This window comes from Rhinopithecus roxellana, chromosome 7, assembly GCF_007565055.1.
Source record: "Rhinopithecus roxellana isolate Shanxi Qingling chromosome 7, ASM756505v1, whole genome shotgun sequence".
NCBI lineage: Eukaryota > Metazoa > Chordata > Mammalia > Primates > Cercopithecidae > Rhinopithecus > Rhinopithecus roxellana.
The window spans coordinates 21,364,035-21,380,531 of record NC_044555.1 but is presented as its reverse complement, the minus strand read 5'-3'; the positions used below and the strand labels follow the sequence as shown (position 1 = coordinate 21,380,531).

At 50.5% G+C, this 16,497-nt stretch overlaps 2 protein-coding genes across 12 annotated transcripts in view; both read left to right on the top strand.

Annotated features, from left to right (window-relative positions):
- Positions 1 to 7,337, top strand: part of OTUD5 (OTU deubiquitinase 5) — a 36,104-nt gene extending 28,767 nt beyond the window's left edge. For 4 of the 11 annotated variants that reach the window (XM_030933771.1, XM_030933778.1, XM_030933776.1 and 1 more), the window contains 4 exons: positions 3,815 to 4,018; positions 5,494 to 5,695; positions 5,800 to 5,913; positions 6,247 to 7,337. In XM_030933771.1, coding sequence (XP_030789631.1) covers positions 3,815 to 4,018; positions 5,494 to 5,695; positions 5,800 to 5,913; positions 6,247 to 6,371 — 645 coding nt within the window. In that variant the 3' untranslated portion in view covers positions 6,372 to 7,337. The remainder of the gene's footprint in view (positions 1 to 3,814; positions 4,019 to 5,493; positions 5,696 to 5,799; positions 5,914 to 6,246) is intronic. The other 7 variants (XM_030933777.1, XM_030933779.1, XM_030933781.1 and 4 more) reach the window with 4 other exon arrangements.
- Positions 7,338 to 10,234: 2,897 nt separating this feature from the next.
- On the top strand, positions 10,235 to 16,423 carry PIM2 (Pim-2 proto-oncogene, serine/threonine kinase). The gene is made up of 6 exons (XM_010362580.2): positions 10,235 to 11,081; positions 11,210 to 11,319; positions 12,016 to 12,066; positions 14,183 to 14,555; positions 15,023 to 15,199; positions 15,298 to 16,423. Exons 1-6 carry the CDS (start codon positions 11,021 to 11,023, stop codon positions 15,459 to 15,461), a joined length of 936 nt encoding a protein of 311 aa, XP_010360882.1. The 5' UTR covers positions 10,235 to 11,020; the 3' UTR covers positions 15,462 to 16,423.
- Positions 16,424 to 16,497: the final 74 nt, after the last annotated feature.

Here is a 16,497-nt window from a genome sequence, read left to right as displayed (position 1 = left end):
GGGCCACCGCACCCGGCCAAGCTTGTTTCATATGTTTGTAATACATTTATATTATTTTGTCACATTTTTGCATTCTATGCTGGGATCTCAGATTTCCTAATTTTTAATTTATTTATTTTTGAGACAGAGTCTCACTCTGTCGCCCAGGCTGGAGTGCAGTGGTACAATGATCTCAGCTCACTGCAACCTCTACCTCCTGGGTTAAAGCAGTTCTCATGCCTCAGCCTCCCGAGTAGCTGGAATTACAGGCATGCACTACCACGCCTGGCTAATGTTTGTATTTTTAGTAGAGACAGAGTTTCACCATGTTGCCCAGGCTGGTCTCGAACTCCTGACCTCAGGTGATATGCCCGCCTCGGCCTCCCAAAGTGCTGGGATTACAGGCGTGAGCCACTGCACCGGCCATAGATCTTCTAATTTTTATTTTATTTTATTTTATTTTTTTGTTTTGTTTTATTCTATGTTTGAGACAGAGTCTTGCTTTGTCACCCAGGCTGGAGTATAGTGGTGCGATCTTGGCCCACTGCAACCTCCGCCTCCCTGGTTCAAGCAGTTCTCCTGCCTCGGCCTCCCGAGTAGCTGGGATTACAGGCACATGCCACCATGCCTGGCTAATTTTTGTATTGTTAGTAGAGACAGGGTTTCACCATATTGGCCAGGCTGGTCTCAAACTCCTGACCTCAGGTGATCCACCCGCCTTGGCCTCCCAAAGTGCTGGGATTACAGGCATGAGCCACCGTTCCCAACCTTCCTAATTTTCTTTTAAATAGCATATATTAAGGTCCACTCTTTGTGTTATACATTCTATGGGTTTTGACAAATACTACCATTACAGTATTATTCAGAATAGTTTGACCACCCTTAAAATTCCTCATATTCCATATGTATGCTTACCCCTCCCTTCCTCCCCCTTCCTGCAAACACTAATCTATTATCTTTGTGGGTTTGCCGTTTTCAGAATGTCATATAATTGTAATAATACAGTATGTAGCCTTATGTAGCCTTTTCAAACTGCTTTTTTTTTTTTTTTTTAAGACTGTACCACTGTTGCCCAGGCTGGAGTGCAGTGGCGCAATATCACTGCAGCCTTGACCTCCTGGGTTTAAGCAATCCTCCCACCTCAGCCTTCCAAGTAGCTGGTACCACAGGTACACACCACCACGCCTGGCTAACTTTAAAAATAATTTTATTTTGTAGAGACAGGGTCTCACTGTGTTGCTCAGGCCGATCTCAAATTCCTGAGGACAAGTGGTCCTCCAGCCTTGGCCTCTCAAAGTGCTGGTATTGCAGGGGTGAGCATCCTGCAGCCAAATTGCTTTTTTTGGCCCTGAAATTAAAATGGTCAATGTGACAGACTGCTTCTTTTCACTTAGCATTATGCATTAAGGTTTCTCCATGTTCTTTCATGGCTTGTTAGTGGGTTTCTTTCTTATCACTTAATGTTCCTTTTATGGAGGTACCAGTTTAATTATTCACCTATTAAAAGACATTCTTGATTGCTTCCAGTTTTTGATGATTATGAATAAAGCTTCTGTAACGTGCATGCAGGTTTTTTTATGGACATAAGTTTTTAGATCAGTTGTATACATACCTGGGAGCAAGATTGCTGGATTGCGTTGTAAGATTATGTTTTGATTTTTGAGGAACTGAGAAACTGTCTTCCAAAGTGGCTGTATTATTTGCATGCCCAGCATAAAGATTTGGAAGTTCCTGTTGCTCAGCATTACCAGCAATTGATACTGTCATTGTGTTGGATTTTAGCCATTCTCTTAGGTGTGTAGTGGTATCTCATTATTTTAACTTGCAATTGCCTATTGGCAAATGCTGTTGAGCATCTTTTCATATGCTTATTTGCCATCTGTATGTCTTCTTTGGTGAATTGTGTTTGTGACTTCCTGGCATACAATTCCTAAAATCCTTAGAATCTCCAAAGTGATGCCTTTTTGTATGCTAAAGAGGTGACTGATGGCTGGCAGCCTCTAGGTAGCTTCAGGATGGGGGCTGGTGACCTGAAAGATCAAGGCAGGATTAGAGGTTTGAGACTTTAAGCCCATCCCCCAGCCTTTGGGGAGGGGAGAGAGGCTGAAGATTAGGTTGATCACCAATGTCCAATGGCTTAATCAATAATGCCTACATAATGAAGCTTCCAAAGAATCCCGAAAGGATTAGGTTCTGGGAGCTTCTGGGTAGCTGAATACATGGAAGTTTCTAGAGGGTGGCACCCCAGGGAGGGAATGGAGGCTCTACGTCCCTTCCCCCATATGTCACTCTGTGCATCTCATCTGTATCCTTTGTAATTTTCTCTATAATAAACTGGCAGACATGTTTCCTAGGTTTTGTGAGCTGCTCTAAGCAAGTTAATTGAACCCCCCAAAAAGTATTGTAGGAATCCCAATTTATAGCCGGTCAGTCAGAAATTCTGGAGGCCCAGACTTTCGACTGGTGTTCAAACGGGAGTGGGGGTAGTCTTGTGAGACTGAGCCCTCAACTTGTGGGATCCCAGACTCTCTTTAGGTATTGAATTGCATTGGAGGAGGGACACCAGGTGTCTGCTGCTAGCTGCTAGCTGTGTGGGAAAACACCCTCCCCCCAGCCCGCACATTTGGTCACAGAAGTCTCCTGTGTTGATTGTTGTTGAGTGAGCAAGTAGAAAAAACACTTGGAGTGTGTTTAACACTGCCAGAGTGGTTAGATTTTTTAACTTTTTTAATTGGCTTATTCTAACATAGTTTCACTTTTTTTTTTTTTTAAACTATTCAGAGTGAAAAATTACATTTTATCTGAATGTAAGGTCTGCAGGAAAAAGAATACATTTTACATGATTACTTAACGTATATGCATTTGTGTGTGATGTATATATGTGCATTAAAATAATGTTAACTAAAGCTTCATGAAACAATATTTGCACTTATTCCCTGGGATATACTCTGATATTTTCTATTTTTTAAAAATGCTGTTGGATCTCACAGCCTGAAAAACAGTACTCTGATGTAGTGTCCTGTAACTCATAGCACCCCACACCATCCATGTTGATACTGCCCCCTTATTCCCTCACACACCCACTGCTTCCCCTAACCCCTCACATGCTTGAATACTCCCACCTTGTGCTCACATAGCTAATTTTTTTATGTGTCTCATCTGCTCATGTGTGAGAAAGGCCTCAACATTATGAAACAGTCATCACTGGATGGGGCTTCTTTAAATTAAGGCCCAGAGCCAGGCGCAGTGACTCACGCATGTAATCCCAGCACTTTGGGAGGCCGAGGCGGGTGGATCACCTGAGGTCAGGAGTTCGAGACCAGCCTGGCCAACATGGTGAAACCCCGTCCCTACTAAAAATACAAAAAAATTAGCCATGGGTGGTGGTGCTCACCTGTAATCCTAGCTACTTGGGAGGCTGAGGCTGGAGAATCACTTGAACCTGGGAGGCGGAGGTTGCAGTGAGCCGAGATCACGCCACTGCACTCCAGTCTGGGTGACAGAGCGAGACTTCGTATCAAAAAAAAAAAAAAAAAAAAGCCCAGGTTGGAAGACACCTGACTGCCCCAGTCTCAGTGCCTCAGTTGAGGTGGTTTGGGGATTGGAGTCAGGTCTTCCAAGCATAGGAGTTTGGAATGACAGGTTCCACATCCCAAGCCTGCTTTACCCTGGTCCCCAATCATGACGTAGTTTGCGGAGGGTTGCTCTGTGGGAGTACCTGCTTTCCTGTCTCCTTTTTTTCTAGGGCCTCTGAGCCTACCTCGCTGAGCCTGTTCTGGCTCTTGGGCAGGTTCAGTGTGTTATTGCACATCCCTATTCCTCTCCCTCCTTGCAGTTTGCAGAGCAGTCTCTGATGAAGAATGCCATAAAAACATCGGAGGAGTCGTGGATCGAACAGCAGATGCTAGAAGACAAGAAACGGGCCACGGACTGGGAGGCCACAAATGAGGCCATCGAGGAGCAGGTGGCTCGGGAATCCTACCTGCAGTGGTTGCGGGATCAGGAGAAACAGGCCCGCCAGGTCCGCGGCCCCAGCCAGGTGGGTTATGGACTCTGTCACAGGCTTGGCCAAGAATCCATTACTTCTCATGATTTGCCCTCAAGTGAGCAGAAAAAAAATTAAGCAGTTTTGACATCTGGGAGGGAAGGGAGCATCCAGCACCATCTAACTCATCTTGGTCTTAGTTTTGGCATTATACCTTGGAACTTTAAATACTTGTGCAGAATAGGCACTTAAGGAGTGAGAGGAGGGCAGCCATGCTGCTGGTGACACTAGGGAATAATGGATAGTTTCAGAGAGACAAGCTTTCGTTGACTGCCCTTGTGTGCCAGGTCTCTACTGAGAATGTGACATCAGATCTGGACTACTCTGCCTTCAGCGATCTCATTTGTTGGGGGTGACAACTCATTGGTGGGGTCCTTGACCCTGGCTGGGAGATCAGTGGAGGTGGGGGCTCTGGTTAGTCTTCACAGAGGAAGGCTGAACTGTTAGGGAAGCAGGGAGGGGCAGGGCAGACAAGTATCTGAGGAATTGTAAAATCACAAGGAGTTTGGAGTGATTGTAGATGTTGGCTGGCAGGAGCTGAGTTTTATTCCACAAATACTGCCAGTCTGTGCCAGGCCCTGTTTTCAGTATAGGGGGATACATAGGTGAGCCCAGCAGACCAAGATCCCCGTCCTTGTGATGCTCACAGTTTTGCAGAGTGAAACAAAATAAACAATAAACATAATGAATAAATTAGTTGGGAAATGCTGTGGATGGAAAGTGTAGAGCCAGGATAAAGGGGCCGAGCAGAGATGTGAGTTCACAGTATGAAATAGCACAGTCAGGGTAGGCCTCAGAGCAGGTGAGATTTGAGCCTCAAAGAAGGTGAGAGCTGAGTGCACATGGAGGGGACGGCAGCAGGCCCACACACCTGGTGCGACTCAGGAACAGCCCAGAGGGAGGCCAGTACATCCGAACAGAATGTAGAAGTAGATGAAGTCAGAGAGGTTGTGGGTCCGATTGGGTAGGGGCTTGTGGGCTGTGGCGAGGACTTTGATTTTTACTCTGAGCGAGGCAGAAACCATGGGAGGATTGTGAGCAGAGGATAGACAGGATGTGGTTGGGGATTTAACAAGATTGCCTTGCCTGCTAGTCATCCAGTGGAGTCTCGTGAGTGAGGGCAGAAGCAGGGGCCAGTGAGGAGGAGGCTTCTGCAGTAGGCCAGGTGACTGGTGGCCGGTGCTGGCAGTGGAGGTAGTGAGAAGGGGTTGGATTTGGGATCTATTTTCAAGATAGAGGTAACAGGGTTTCCTGTCAGATTGACTGTAGGGGTGTGAGAGAAAGGGTAAGGAGCTCCACCTCTGTCCTGTGAGGAGCCTTGTGGTCCACCGTGTGAATCGGGATGATGTTGACCTATGTAGAAGCTGTATCATAGCCAAGGTCCTGGGAAGGGAGTCAGCATTCAGGGATGGGTCACAGGAAGGTCATGGTTGCTGGTGGTCCTTACTCATTTTCCTTCCCCACTGCAGCCCCGGAAAGCCAGTGCCACATGCAGTTCGGCCACAGCAGCAGCCTCCAGTGGCCTGGAGGAGTGGACTAGCCGGTCCCCACGGCAGCGGAGTTCAGCCTCATCACCTGAGCATCCTGAGCTGCATGCTGAATTGGGCATCAAGCCCCCTTCCCCAGGCACTGTTTTAGCTCTTGCCAAACCTCCTTCGCCCTGTGCGCCAGGTCAGTGACTTGCCCACAGGGAATGTGCTGGGAGTTAGGAGGCACTGCCTGGGTCCTGGGTCCTGGATCCTGGGTCCCTATCTTTGACTGTCCGTCTGCTTCAGGTACAAGCAGTCAGTTCTCGGCAGGGGCTGACCGGGCAACTTCCCCCCTTGTGTCCCTCTACCCTGCTTTGGAGTGCCGGGCCCTCATTCAGCAGATGTCCCCCTCTGCCTTTGGTAAGCCTCCTTTGTCTGGGGGGATGGAGGCTGCTAGGAGCTGGGAGAGACTGGAAGAAGTGGCAAGTCCTGAGAGGGGGTTTCTGGAGCCTCTGGCCGTCTCCCCAAGAAAACAAGGGAGAGGCACTGGAGGGGATTTTTCTGACCCAAAGAATTTGCCCCAGAAGGGTCTGGGGTCTAAGTGGGGTTTCACAGGCCTAGCAGATCCTTCTGTTTGAGAAGGGAGTGAGAAGGGCCCTATGGGATTTCTCCAGAGTCCCAGACGTCGGCACAGGGTGAGGAGAAGGCAGGCTGAGAGCGCTCCATCATCCTTTTCCTCTTCCTCTCGCCCAGCAGGTCTGAATGACTGGGATGATGATGAGATCCTAGCGTCGGTGCTGGCAGTGTCCCAACAGGAATACCTAGACAGTATGAAGAAAAATAAAGTGCACAGAGACCCGCCCCCAGACAAGAGTTGATGGAGACCCAGGGATTGGACACCATCTCCCAACCCCAGTACTCCTGTTCTCCGGTGCCACCTCACCTTCTTTGGCTTCTTCCCTCTTGCCTCCTTCTGTTCTTTCTGCTCTCCCCTCTTTTCCCTCCTTCTCACTTCCCCCTGGCTAGCCCACCCCTGTGCTCCCTCTCATTGCTGCTGCCACTATCACCTGTCTCTCTGCCAGCTGACGTGCCCTGTTGCCCCCCCCACCCTGCACAGAACCATCCCTGCATTCCACAGGGGACTCGGGCAAGGGTGCCGAAGATAGACGAGAGGCACACAGAGACAGACCAACTGGCAGCCAGGCAGCCCCAGAGGAGAGAGACATTCAGACAGAGGAAAGTCTCCCTGCCCCTCATTCCTTCCAAGATGAGAAAAACTTGCCCCCCCCCACCCACACTCATGCCAGGGAGGTGGGAGGAGGAAGTGGGAAATTTCCCTTCCCAGTACCCCAAGAACGTCTGAGCCTTCAATGTTGAATTTTTTCTTTATTAAAATGTACTTTTATCTTATAAAATCAACTAATCAAAAATGATATAGACGACAGCAGTGGCTCTGTGAAGGTGGCATCTCTCTGGGCAGGCAGGCCATGGGGCATGGAAGAGGGCACAAAGATGTGGGTTGCTGTCTTCTGGCATCTAGCTGCGTGGAGGCCGGCCCAGGGTCTAGGGTGTGCACTGGGCAAGGGCAGGGCGGCAGGTGTCAGGCCGGCTTGGACAATGAAACCCTGACCTTGCTGCATTCCTTTTGCTTCCACCACCACTAGCCTCTTTGGAATCTTGGGGTGGGGGGCATCTTTGGGGATTATGGCTGCCACCCGGGATTTGAGTTATAAGGAGTGTGGGAGCAGCTTTGGTAGATGGGGCACCCGTGCCCTGCAGGTGTTGACAAGATCCACCATCTGTAATGTCCTTGGCACAATAAAACCAAATGTCAGTTTCCCTGAGCAGCTCTGTTCTATGTGGGGCAGGGGTTGGGTGGGCCTCTGGGCAGAGGAGGCAATGGCACGGACCTTGGCTTGATCTCAGAGGTGTGAGTGCTCTCCAGCAGGGTCTCTCTGGGGGCCTGGTGTTTGTATTTGATTTGCTGCTTATTAAACCTCCTTCTGAACCTATTACCACTGGAAAAGCTGCATCTTTGCCTGCTGACCCCACCCCTGCCTACCCTATTTCCTGGGGGTGTGATGGTAGCAGAGGACTGTGAGCTTGAACTTCCTGCCTGAATTCCAGCTTCTTTGCCTGCTTCTCACCATGAATGTTGCTTTTTCCTTATCATGATCTGATGAAGAAAAACCTTGGAAAAGTGCAACTAATACTTTGTAGCGACATGAGTTCAGTGGAAGTAACCAAAGAGGCCTCCCCTACTAGGTTTTAGAAGATGAAGGATGGCTAAACCCTTTTTCTTGTCCCCCAGTCTGACACCTCTTTCCCTGCCCTTCCTAGGGGTAAATCCAAGGTAAAGAAGGCTGGCTGGCCCCCAGGTTTTCTCAAGCATCTTTTTCACCATGCCATGATAATGGAGACCCTCTGGCTGGATGTGTGTCTGGCTCTGCAGTTGAGGGCATGACTAGCTGAGTGGCTGGCTGTGGGGTGTCTCTGGAACCCAATGGCCAAGCATCTATTTGTTGTAGAGTTGCTTTGAAACCTTGCCTGGCATTTTCTAGCTGTGTGGCCCTGGTCAATTCATAGCTTCTCTGAGTTTCAAGTGTCTCATCTGTACAAGAGGTGATTAGGCTGGGTGCAGTGACTCACGCCTGTAATCCCAGCACTTTGGGAGGCTGAGGTGGGTGAATCACCTGAGATCAAGAGTTCGAGACCAGCCTGGTCAACATGGAGAAACCCCATCTCTACTAAAAATACAAAAATTAGCTGGGTGTGGTTGTACGTGCCTATAATCCCAGCTACTTGGGAGGCTGAGGCATGAGAATCGCTTGAACCTGGGAGGTGGAGGTTGCAGTGAGCCGAGATTGCGCCACTGCACTCCAGTCTGGGCGACAGAGCGAGACTCCGTCTTTAAAAAAAAAAAAAAAAAAAGTGCTATCTACTCCCTCATACTGCCTGCTTGTGATCATCTAGAGGGAATATGTATGATCCAAGTATATACTACTGGGCACAGTGCCTGGCACATTGAGAGCATAAATGTTGGTAGTACTATCCTTTTTGTACAAGTTCCTGCACCATTTGGCCCCTGCCAATCTCTCGCTGCTCTGTCCAGTGTTCTTGGCTTTTGCCTGCAATTTGCCCTCCCCTGTCCCGAGCCACCAACTTTCTTTGTCTTTCAAGATAGGTAGAGGGTCACCTGCTGAGAAGCCCATTCACATTCTCACTTCTATCTAAAAATCTCCCCAGTAACTGTACTACAGATAAACTTCATGGCACAGGTTTGATGCCTGACTTATCTGTACATCTCTAATATCAACATCCCCACCAAGGCCTGGCAGGCTTATAGCAAACCAACCCCTAATAATGTTGGGTGAACAAAGGAGAATACATGTATGCTTTTTTGGTGGTGTCTGTGTGTGTGTGACTGTGGTGAGTCCGAGTCTTCATGTGCAGCTCACAGTGTCTCCAGTTGTGTGTGTGATGAGGGCTTGTTTCCAGGTGTGTCAGATGGTGACTGAGTGTGGGACTCTTTTTTTTTTTTTTTTTTTTCCCGAGACGGAGTCTCGCTCTGTTGCCCAGGCTGGAGTGCAGTGGCCGGATCTCAGCTCACTGCAAGCTCTGCCTCCCGGGTTTATGCCATTCTCCTGCCTCAGCCTCCCGAGTAGCTGGGACTACAGGCGCCCGCCACCTCGCCCGGCTAGTTTTTGTATTTTTTAGTAGAGATGGGGTTTCACCATGTTAGCCAGGATGGTCTCGATCTCCTGACCTCGTGATCCGCCCATCTCGGCCTCCCAAAGTGCTGGGATTACAGGCTTGAGCCACCGCGCCCGGCCGAGTGTGGGACTCTTATCTCTTGACAGTTTGTGTCTAAATCCAAGATGAGTGCATGCCTGCCTGGGTCTGTGACAGTGCATCTGTGTTTTCTGTCTGATGGGGTGGATGTCCCTTTGTGTTCCTGCAACAGATTCTGGGTAGCTATTTCTGGTCAGTTTGTTCCATTGATAAGCTGCATGTATCATGGTGTATGTGTGTCTGTGTCTGAACAGGTCTATCCATGTCTGCTTTTGTGACACTGCCACAAAATGTGACTCTATCACATCAGTACATGTCTGCCTTCAGAGCAGTGCATGTGTGTTCCTGGAGCATCTGTGTATCTTCCTGTGACAGACTCTGCGTCTCATTTCTGGGACAGTACAAGTCTTGCTGTGACAGTGCATGTCTGATGGTGACAGTGTGTTTGTGACAAGTTCTGCCAGTGTGTTTGACGGGACGTTTCTGTGTCATCACATGGCAAATGTAGGTCTGCGTGAGTGCCTTTCTGTAGCAGTGTATCTCTGGGTGTCATTCTAGGACATAACTATTTTTCTGACAGTGTGCCTGCCTGAAAGTGTATGTCAGTCTCTGGCTGCATGTGTATCTAGGTCGTTTCTGTGAATGTGTCTGACAGTATGTGTTTGTGTATATCCTGGCATTCATGTTGTCTTTGGAGTGCATTTTTCTTTCTGGGGTGTGGCGCCTTCTCTGGCTGTTTTTCACAAATTTGTGTCAGGGTTGCCACTTCTCTAGCAGCCGCTATCATGTCTCTCAGTCCTTGCCTCTCTCAACTCCAAGTGCAGCCCATGCCACCACCACTCTGGGCTCACCCCCATCCCCCAAGAACCACCCTCTGCTGTTCTAGATTCTAGAGCTGCTGACTGGGCCCAGGGCTCAGGGTTAAAAGCTCCAATAAACACTCCCCAGGCAATGCTGCCTTTGACCAATGCGCACCCGTGGCGTTGATGGTGTGGGTTCCCCTTCCCTGGCTACCAGATATTTCCAGGGCTCTGGCCTCAGCTTTCCAGTGAAAGCAGCCTGGAAGACTCCGGTGAAGGAGTCCGACAAGCACCTTTCGAGACGGGGTCCTGGATAGATTCTTAGAAGCCCGGCCTGGCGCTATCTCTGTGCTAATATCCAGGCAGCGGCGGCAAACCAACTTCCCAGGAAAGGATACTGCGCAGTTATTTTTTAAGTGTAAATACACACACCGCCACCACTACCAACAACAACCCCGCGCAACAACCAAAACAAGTGCGGTGCTGCAAAGGGATTCCCAGAACCGGTTTCCTCTTGGTGTGAGCCCCACCTCAAGCCCCCTCATTTAAATGCAGGCCCCGCCTCCTCGGAAGAACCGAGCGTGTATTTGCATAAGGGGGCGCTTGAAACGATGAGGGTGGTATGCAAATAAGGAGTGGCTCCGATTGGCTGTGGTACAGCAGGTGCCGCGTCCGGATTGATCAAAGCCAGGTGGGCGGGGCTGTCGCCCAGGGTGACTCTCCCGGGAGGCGCGTGCCCAGGCTCAGTAGCATTGGGGCTGGCGCGCGCGGCGAATCTTAACGCAGCGCCGTCTGCGGGCGCTTCCGGACCACCAGTTTCTCTACCTTCCACCCTGGCGCCCCCCAGCCCTGGCTCCCCAGCTGCGCTGCCCCGGGCGTCCACGCCCTGCGGGCTTAGCGGGTTCAGTGGACTCAATCTGCGCAGCGCCACCTCCATGTTGACTAAGCCTCTGCAGGGGCCTCCTGCGCCCCCCGTGACCCCCACGCCGCCGCCAGGTGAGCACATCCTCCCCTACTGCAACCAGACGGAGTGGGCTGGAATGATGGGTTGCAGCGCGGGGGGAGGGAGTCGTGGCTGGGCTCAGCACGCTGCCACCCTGACTTCCTCGCCTCCGCCTGCGTAGGAGGCAAGGATCGGGAAGCGTTCGAGGCCGAGTACCGACTCGGCCCCCTCCTGGGTAAGGGGGGCTTTGGCACCGTCTTCGCAGGACACCGCCTCACAGATCGACTCCAGGTATCCGTCACAAGGGTCTTGGGAGGGTAAGGTGCGTGTGGCGGGGGCGGGGATCCTGGGCCTGGAATGCTGGTTGACCGAGGAGTGAGCCTGCAGAGTGTGTAGAGGACCGGGGGGGTGTGTGTGTGTGTCCGAGGAGTGAGCCTGCAGTGTGTGTAGAGGGCCAGGTGTGTGTGTGTGTGCGCGCGTGTGTGTCGGTCTAGGGGGTTGTGTGGGGTGTGAGGGGACAGGGGGCCTCGGATTCCGGAGGTCCTCGACCCCAGGGTCCAGGCTGCGTATGTGTGGGAAAGCGGGGAGCTAGATGTGAGATTTATGGGACTTTTGGAGGTAGGTGTCCAGTGTGAAGTCATACGGACCAGGACCCTGGTACAGAGTTGGGGTGTCGTAGAGCTAAATAGGAAGATTGTGGGCCTGGGGTATCAGGAAATCTAGAACTCAGGACTTGGAGTGATGAGTCCTGGTCCCTGAGAACGGAGAGCCCAGGGCTAAGGAAGGTGAGAGAGATGAACTTGGTTCCGAGGACTTGTAGGGCAGGGGAGACGCCCTGGTATGAGTTGTGTGGGGTGGTGTGGTTGGGGACCAGAAAGACTAGACTGCTGGTAGATGGAGGAATACTGGAGGTAGGCAGAAGGTCTAGACTGGGAGGGGTCTGGGGATCACTGGCTGGCCTCCTTATCATGGCCCTCTCTTCTCCAGGTGGCCATCAAAGTGATTCCCCGGAATCGTGTGCTGGGCTGGTCCCCCTTGGTGAGTACCTTCGGAGCCCTTCCTGACCTACCTATTCCATCACTGACGATGAATTCACCTCCTTGCTTTTCCAGGGGATGTATGACTCCCTGGGCCCTGTAACAGTGAGAACGCTCCTGCCAGCCCATGTATACTCCCTTGGGGTGACATACAGTTCTGATTCACCCCAATTCCCCTAGAGCCTTGGGTTCTCCCCTCCAACAATCCTTTCCCATCCTTCCAAACACTGCTGGGGGACTGTCCGCAGGGCATGCTGGCGGGGAACGAGGGGCAGAGGTCACTGGTTGCCATGGTGATGGTGGCTGCTTCTCTCCTGCCATTATAGCGCTAACCGACATCAGGGCGGGTCTGGGCAAGTTGTAGCGTTGGGAGCGCCCCCTGGTGGGCTCTAGAGGAAATTGCGCCTACGCAGCCCGTGGGACCCAGAGGGAGAGAGGGTGCGCCTGCGCAATATCGGAATTTTTGCGTCTTGGTGAGAAAAAGTCTGCTGCTGTGCAAGTCAGCAGCCTGGCCAGGAGAGGGCTCTACCTCAGCCCAGAAGGTTGCTGGTCGAAGTGTTCCTGCGCAGGGCGTCGGGAGGCGGTGGGGGGCGGATTTTGTAGCCAGTAGCGTTTATACTTTATTTTTATTATTTAATTTTTTGGAGACACAGTCTCCCTCTGTTGCCCAGGCTGGAGTGAGGTGACGCGATCTCGGCTCACTGCAACCTCCGTCTCTCGGGTTCGAGCGATTCTCCTGCCTCAGCCTCCCGAGTAGCTGGGACTACAGGAGCGCACAATCATGCCCAGCTAATTTTCATATTTTTAGTAGAGACAGGGTTTCACCATGTTGGCCAGGCGGGTTTTGAACTGCCGATCTCAGGTGTTCCACCTGCCTTGGCCTCCCACAGTGCTAGGATTACAGGTGTGAGCCACCGCGTCCGGCCTCTAATTTTGCATTTTTAGTAGAGACGGAGTTTCTCCATGTTGGGTCAGGCTGGTCTCGAACTCCCGACCTCGGGTGATCTGCCTGCTCCAGCCTCCCAAAGTGTTGGGATTACAGGCGTTAGCCACTATGCAGGGCCACGTTTATGCTTTTTATTGACTGGTTCTAGGTGCTTGGTGATGCTGACAAAATACATGATAACACTTAAGTCCTTTTGTACTAGGTCCTTTGCAATAAATCACTCAGCTGTTTAACAAATTAGGTATATTGAACACCTACTATGTGACAGACACAACTCTAGACACTCAGCAAAGTATTACACAATTATTGAGAGCTCATTTTTTGCTAGGGCATTTTTTACTAATTGTTTTACCTGTTTGACAAATATTTATTCACCCCTACTTTGTTAGCAGCCACTGTTCTAGTGCTTCATATAGGTCTGTGAACAAAACAAACCATTACACAATAAAGTGTTTATTGAGTGCTAACTGCTGGTCAGAACCGATGCTATCAAGTGCTGTCATCTGTTTAACATTTATTGAGCACCTACTGTGTAAGTTACTATTCTAATCTCCTGGGATATGTCAGGGAACAAAACAAAATACCACATAATGGTGCTGCTTCTGCTGAAGGCCTTTTGTTAAAAACCAGTTTTTTCTATTTTTGTTTGTTTGTTTTGAGACAGCTGGAGTGCAGTGGTGCGACCTTGGCTCACTGCAACCTTTGCCTTCTGGGCTCAAGGGACCCTCCCACCTCAGCCTCCCGAGTAGCTGGGACTACAGGTGCATTTCATCAAACCTGGCTAATTTTTGTGTTTGTGTAGAGACGGAGTCTTGCCTTTTTGCCCAGGCTGATCTTGAACTCTTGGGCTCAAGCAATCCACCCACATCAGCCTCCCAAAGTGCTGGGATTACAGGGATGAGCCTCTGTGCCCGGCTGAACTTCTTTATTCAAATGTTTATTGATCTACTACATGCAAGACTTGTGCAGGCTCTTTGCTGGTTTCACCCTCTCAATCACTGTGAGTTTGTGTCTTTAGGGAAACTGAGGCCCAGGAAGGGAAGTGAGTTGCTCAACAACACACTGTCAGGAGAAGGGGCCCTGATTTGAGCTTAGGTAAAAAGCCTCAGAGCTGTTGCCCTGACATCTGTCTTTTTTCTCTCCCTGCTTCCCACCCCACCTGTTCCCCCAGTCAGACTCAGTCACATGCCCACTCGAAGTGGCACTGTTATGGAAAGTGGGTGCAGGCGGTGGGCACCCTGGCGTGATCCGCCTGCTTGACTGGTTTGAGACACAAGAGGGCTTCATGCTGGTCCTCGAGCGGCCTTTGCCTGCCCAGGATCTCTTTGACTATATCACAGAGAAGGGCCCGCTGGGTGAAGGCCCAAGCCGCTGCTTCTTTGGTCAAGTAGTGGCAGCCATCCAGCATTGCCATGCCCGTGGAGTTGTCCATCGTGACATCAAGGATGAGAACATCCTGATAGACCTACGCCGTGGCTGTGCCAAACTCATTGATTTTGGTTCTGGTGCCCTGCTTCATGATGAACCCTACACTGACTTTGATGGTAAGGCTTCTGTAAATCTCCCTGGAGGGATTGTTTTTACTTGATGGATTTGTGACCTTTGGCCTCCAGTGGTGGGGTATCCTGTAATCCTTGACCCATACTGCATCTGTATAAGATGATCGATTGCTAATACTGGGGATTCTCAGCCTTGCCCTCTGATAAAGTCCATCTTTTAACAGTGCGCTAACCTATTCTGGGTTCCTATTCTGGTGAGGGAATCCTGTTACTATCCTGAGTATTCTTTCTCTGGTAAAGGGATCCTGTTACTTCTCAGTGGATCCTGTTACTTCTCAATGCTTTTATTCTGTTGAGGGGACTCTGCTATTTTAGCTGCTCTTTATCTAGTGAGGGGACTCTGCTTTTATCTTGAGTGCTCTTAATTGTGGTGAGGCCATCCTTCCTGGGGAGTTTGGGGTTGGAGAAGGGCATCATGAGAGTGAGTGGTCTAACCCCTGGCTTGTGTGCAGGGACAAGGGTGTACAGTCCCCCAGAGTGGATCTCTCGACACCAGTACCATGCACTCCCGGCCACTGTCTGGTCACTGGGTATCCTCCTCTATGACATGGTGTGTGGGGACATTCCCTTCGAGAGGGACCAGGAGATTCTGGAAGCTGAGCTCCACTTCCCTGCCCATGTCTCCCCAGGTGAGGCCTCACTGACCCCAGCCCGGAAGACTCCATCCCTCTCAGGGATCAATATCCCCTACTGACTGCTAATCTTCCTTCTGCTTCTTGGCCCACAGACTGCTGTGCCCTAATCCGCCGGTGCCTGGCCCCCAAACCTTCTTCCCGACCCTCACTGGAAGAGATCCTGCTGGACCCCTGGATGCAAACACCAGCCGAGGATGCACCCCTCAACCCCCCCAAAGGAGGCCCCGCCCCTTTGGCCTGGTCCTTGCTACCCTAAGCCTGGCCTGGTCTGGCCCCCAGTGGTCGGAAGAGCCATCCCATGGCCATGTCACAGGGATAGACGGACATTTGTTGACTTGGTTTTACAGGTCATTACCGGTTATTAAAGTCCAGTATTACTAAGGTAAGGGATTGAGGATCAGGGGTTAGAAGACATAAACCAAGTCTGCCCAGTTCCCTTCCCAATCCTACAAAGGAGCCTTCCTCCCAGAACCTGTGGTCCCTGATTCTGGAGGGGGAAGTTCTTGCTTCTCATTTTGCTAAGGAAGTTTATTTCAGTGAAGTTGTTCCCATTCTGAGCCCCGGGACTCTTATTCTGATGACGTGTCACCCCCACATTGGCACCTCCTACTACCACCACACAAACTTAGTTTATATGCTCTTACTTGGGCAAGGGTGCTTTCCTTCCAATACCCCAATTGCTTTTATTTTAGTAAAGGGACCCTTTCCCCTAGCCTAGGGTCCCATATTGGGTCAAGCTGCTTACCTGCCTCAGCCCAGGAGTCCTTATTCTGGGGGAGGTAATGCCCTGCTGTTACCCAAGGCTTTTTTTTTTTTTCCTTTTTTTTTTTTTTTTTTTTTTGGGTGAGGGGACCCTACTCTGTTATCCCAAGTGCTCTTATTCTGGTGAGAAGAACCTTACTTCCATAATTTGGGAAGGAATGGAAGATGGACACCACCAGACACCACCAGACACTAGGATGGGATGGATGGTTTTTTGGGGGATGGGCTAGGGGAAATAAGGCTTGCTGTTTGTTCTCCTGGGGCGCCCCCCTCCAACTTTTGCAGATTCTTGCAACCTCCTCCTGAGCCAGGATTGTCCAGTTGCTAAAATGTAAATAATCACGTATTGTGGGGAGGGGAGTTCCAAGTGTGACCTCCTCTCTTCTCCCCCTCCCTGGATTATTTAAAAAGCCATGTGTGGAAACCCACTATTTAATAAAAGTAATAGAATCAGAAGCGGCTGGCCATTTGTAGGTGTGAGGCTTTTATGGAGCATCTACTGTGCACTGAGACAGACTGTCCCTCTGCTT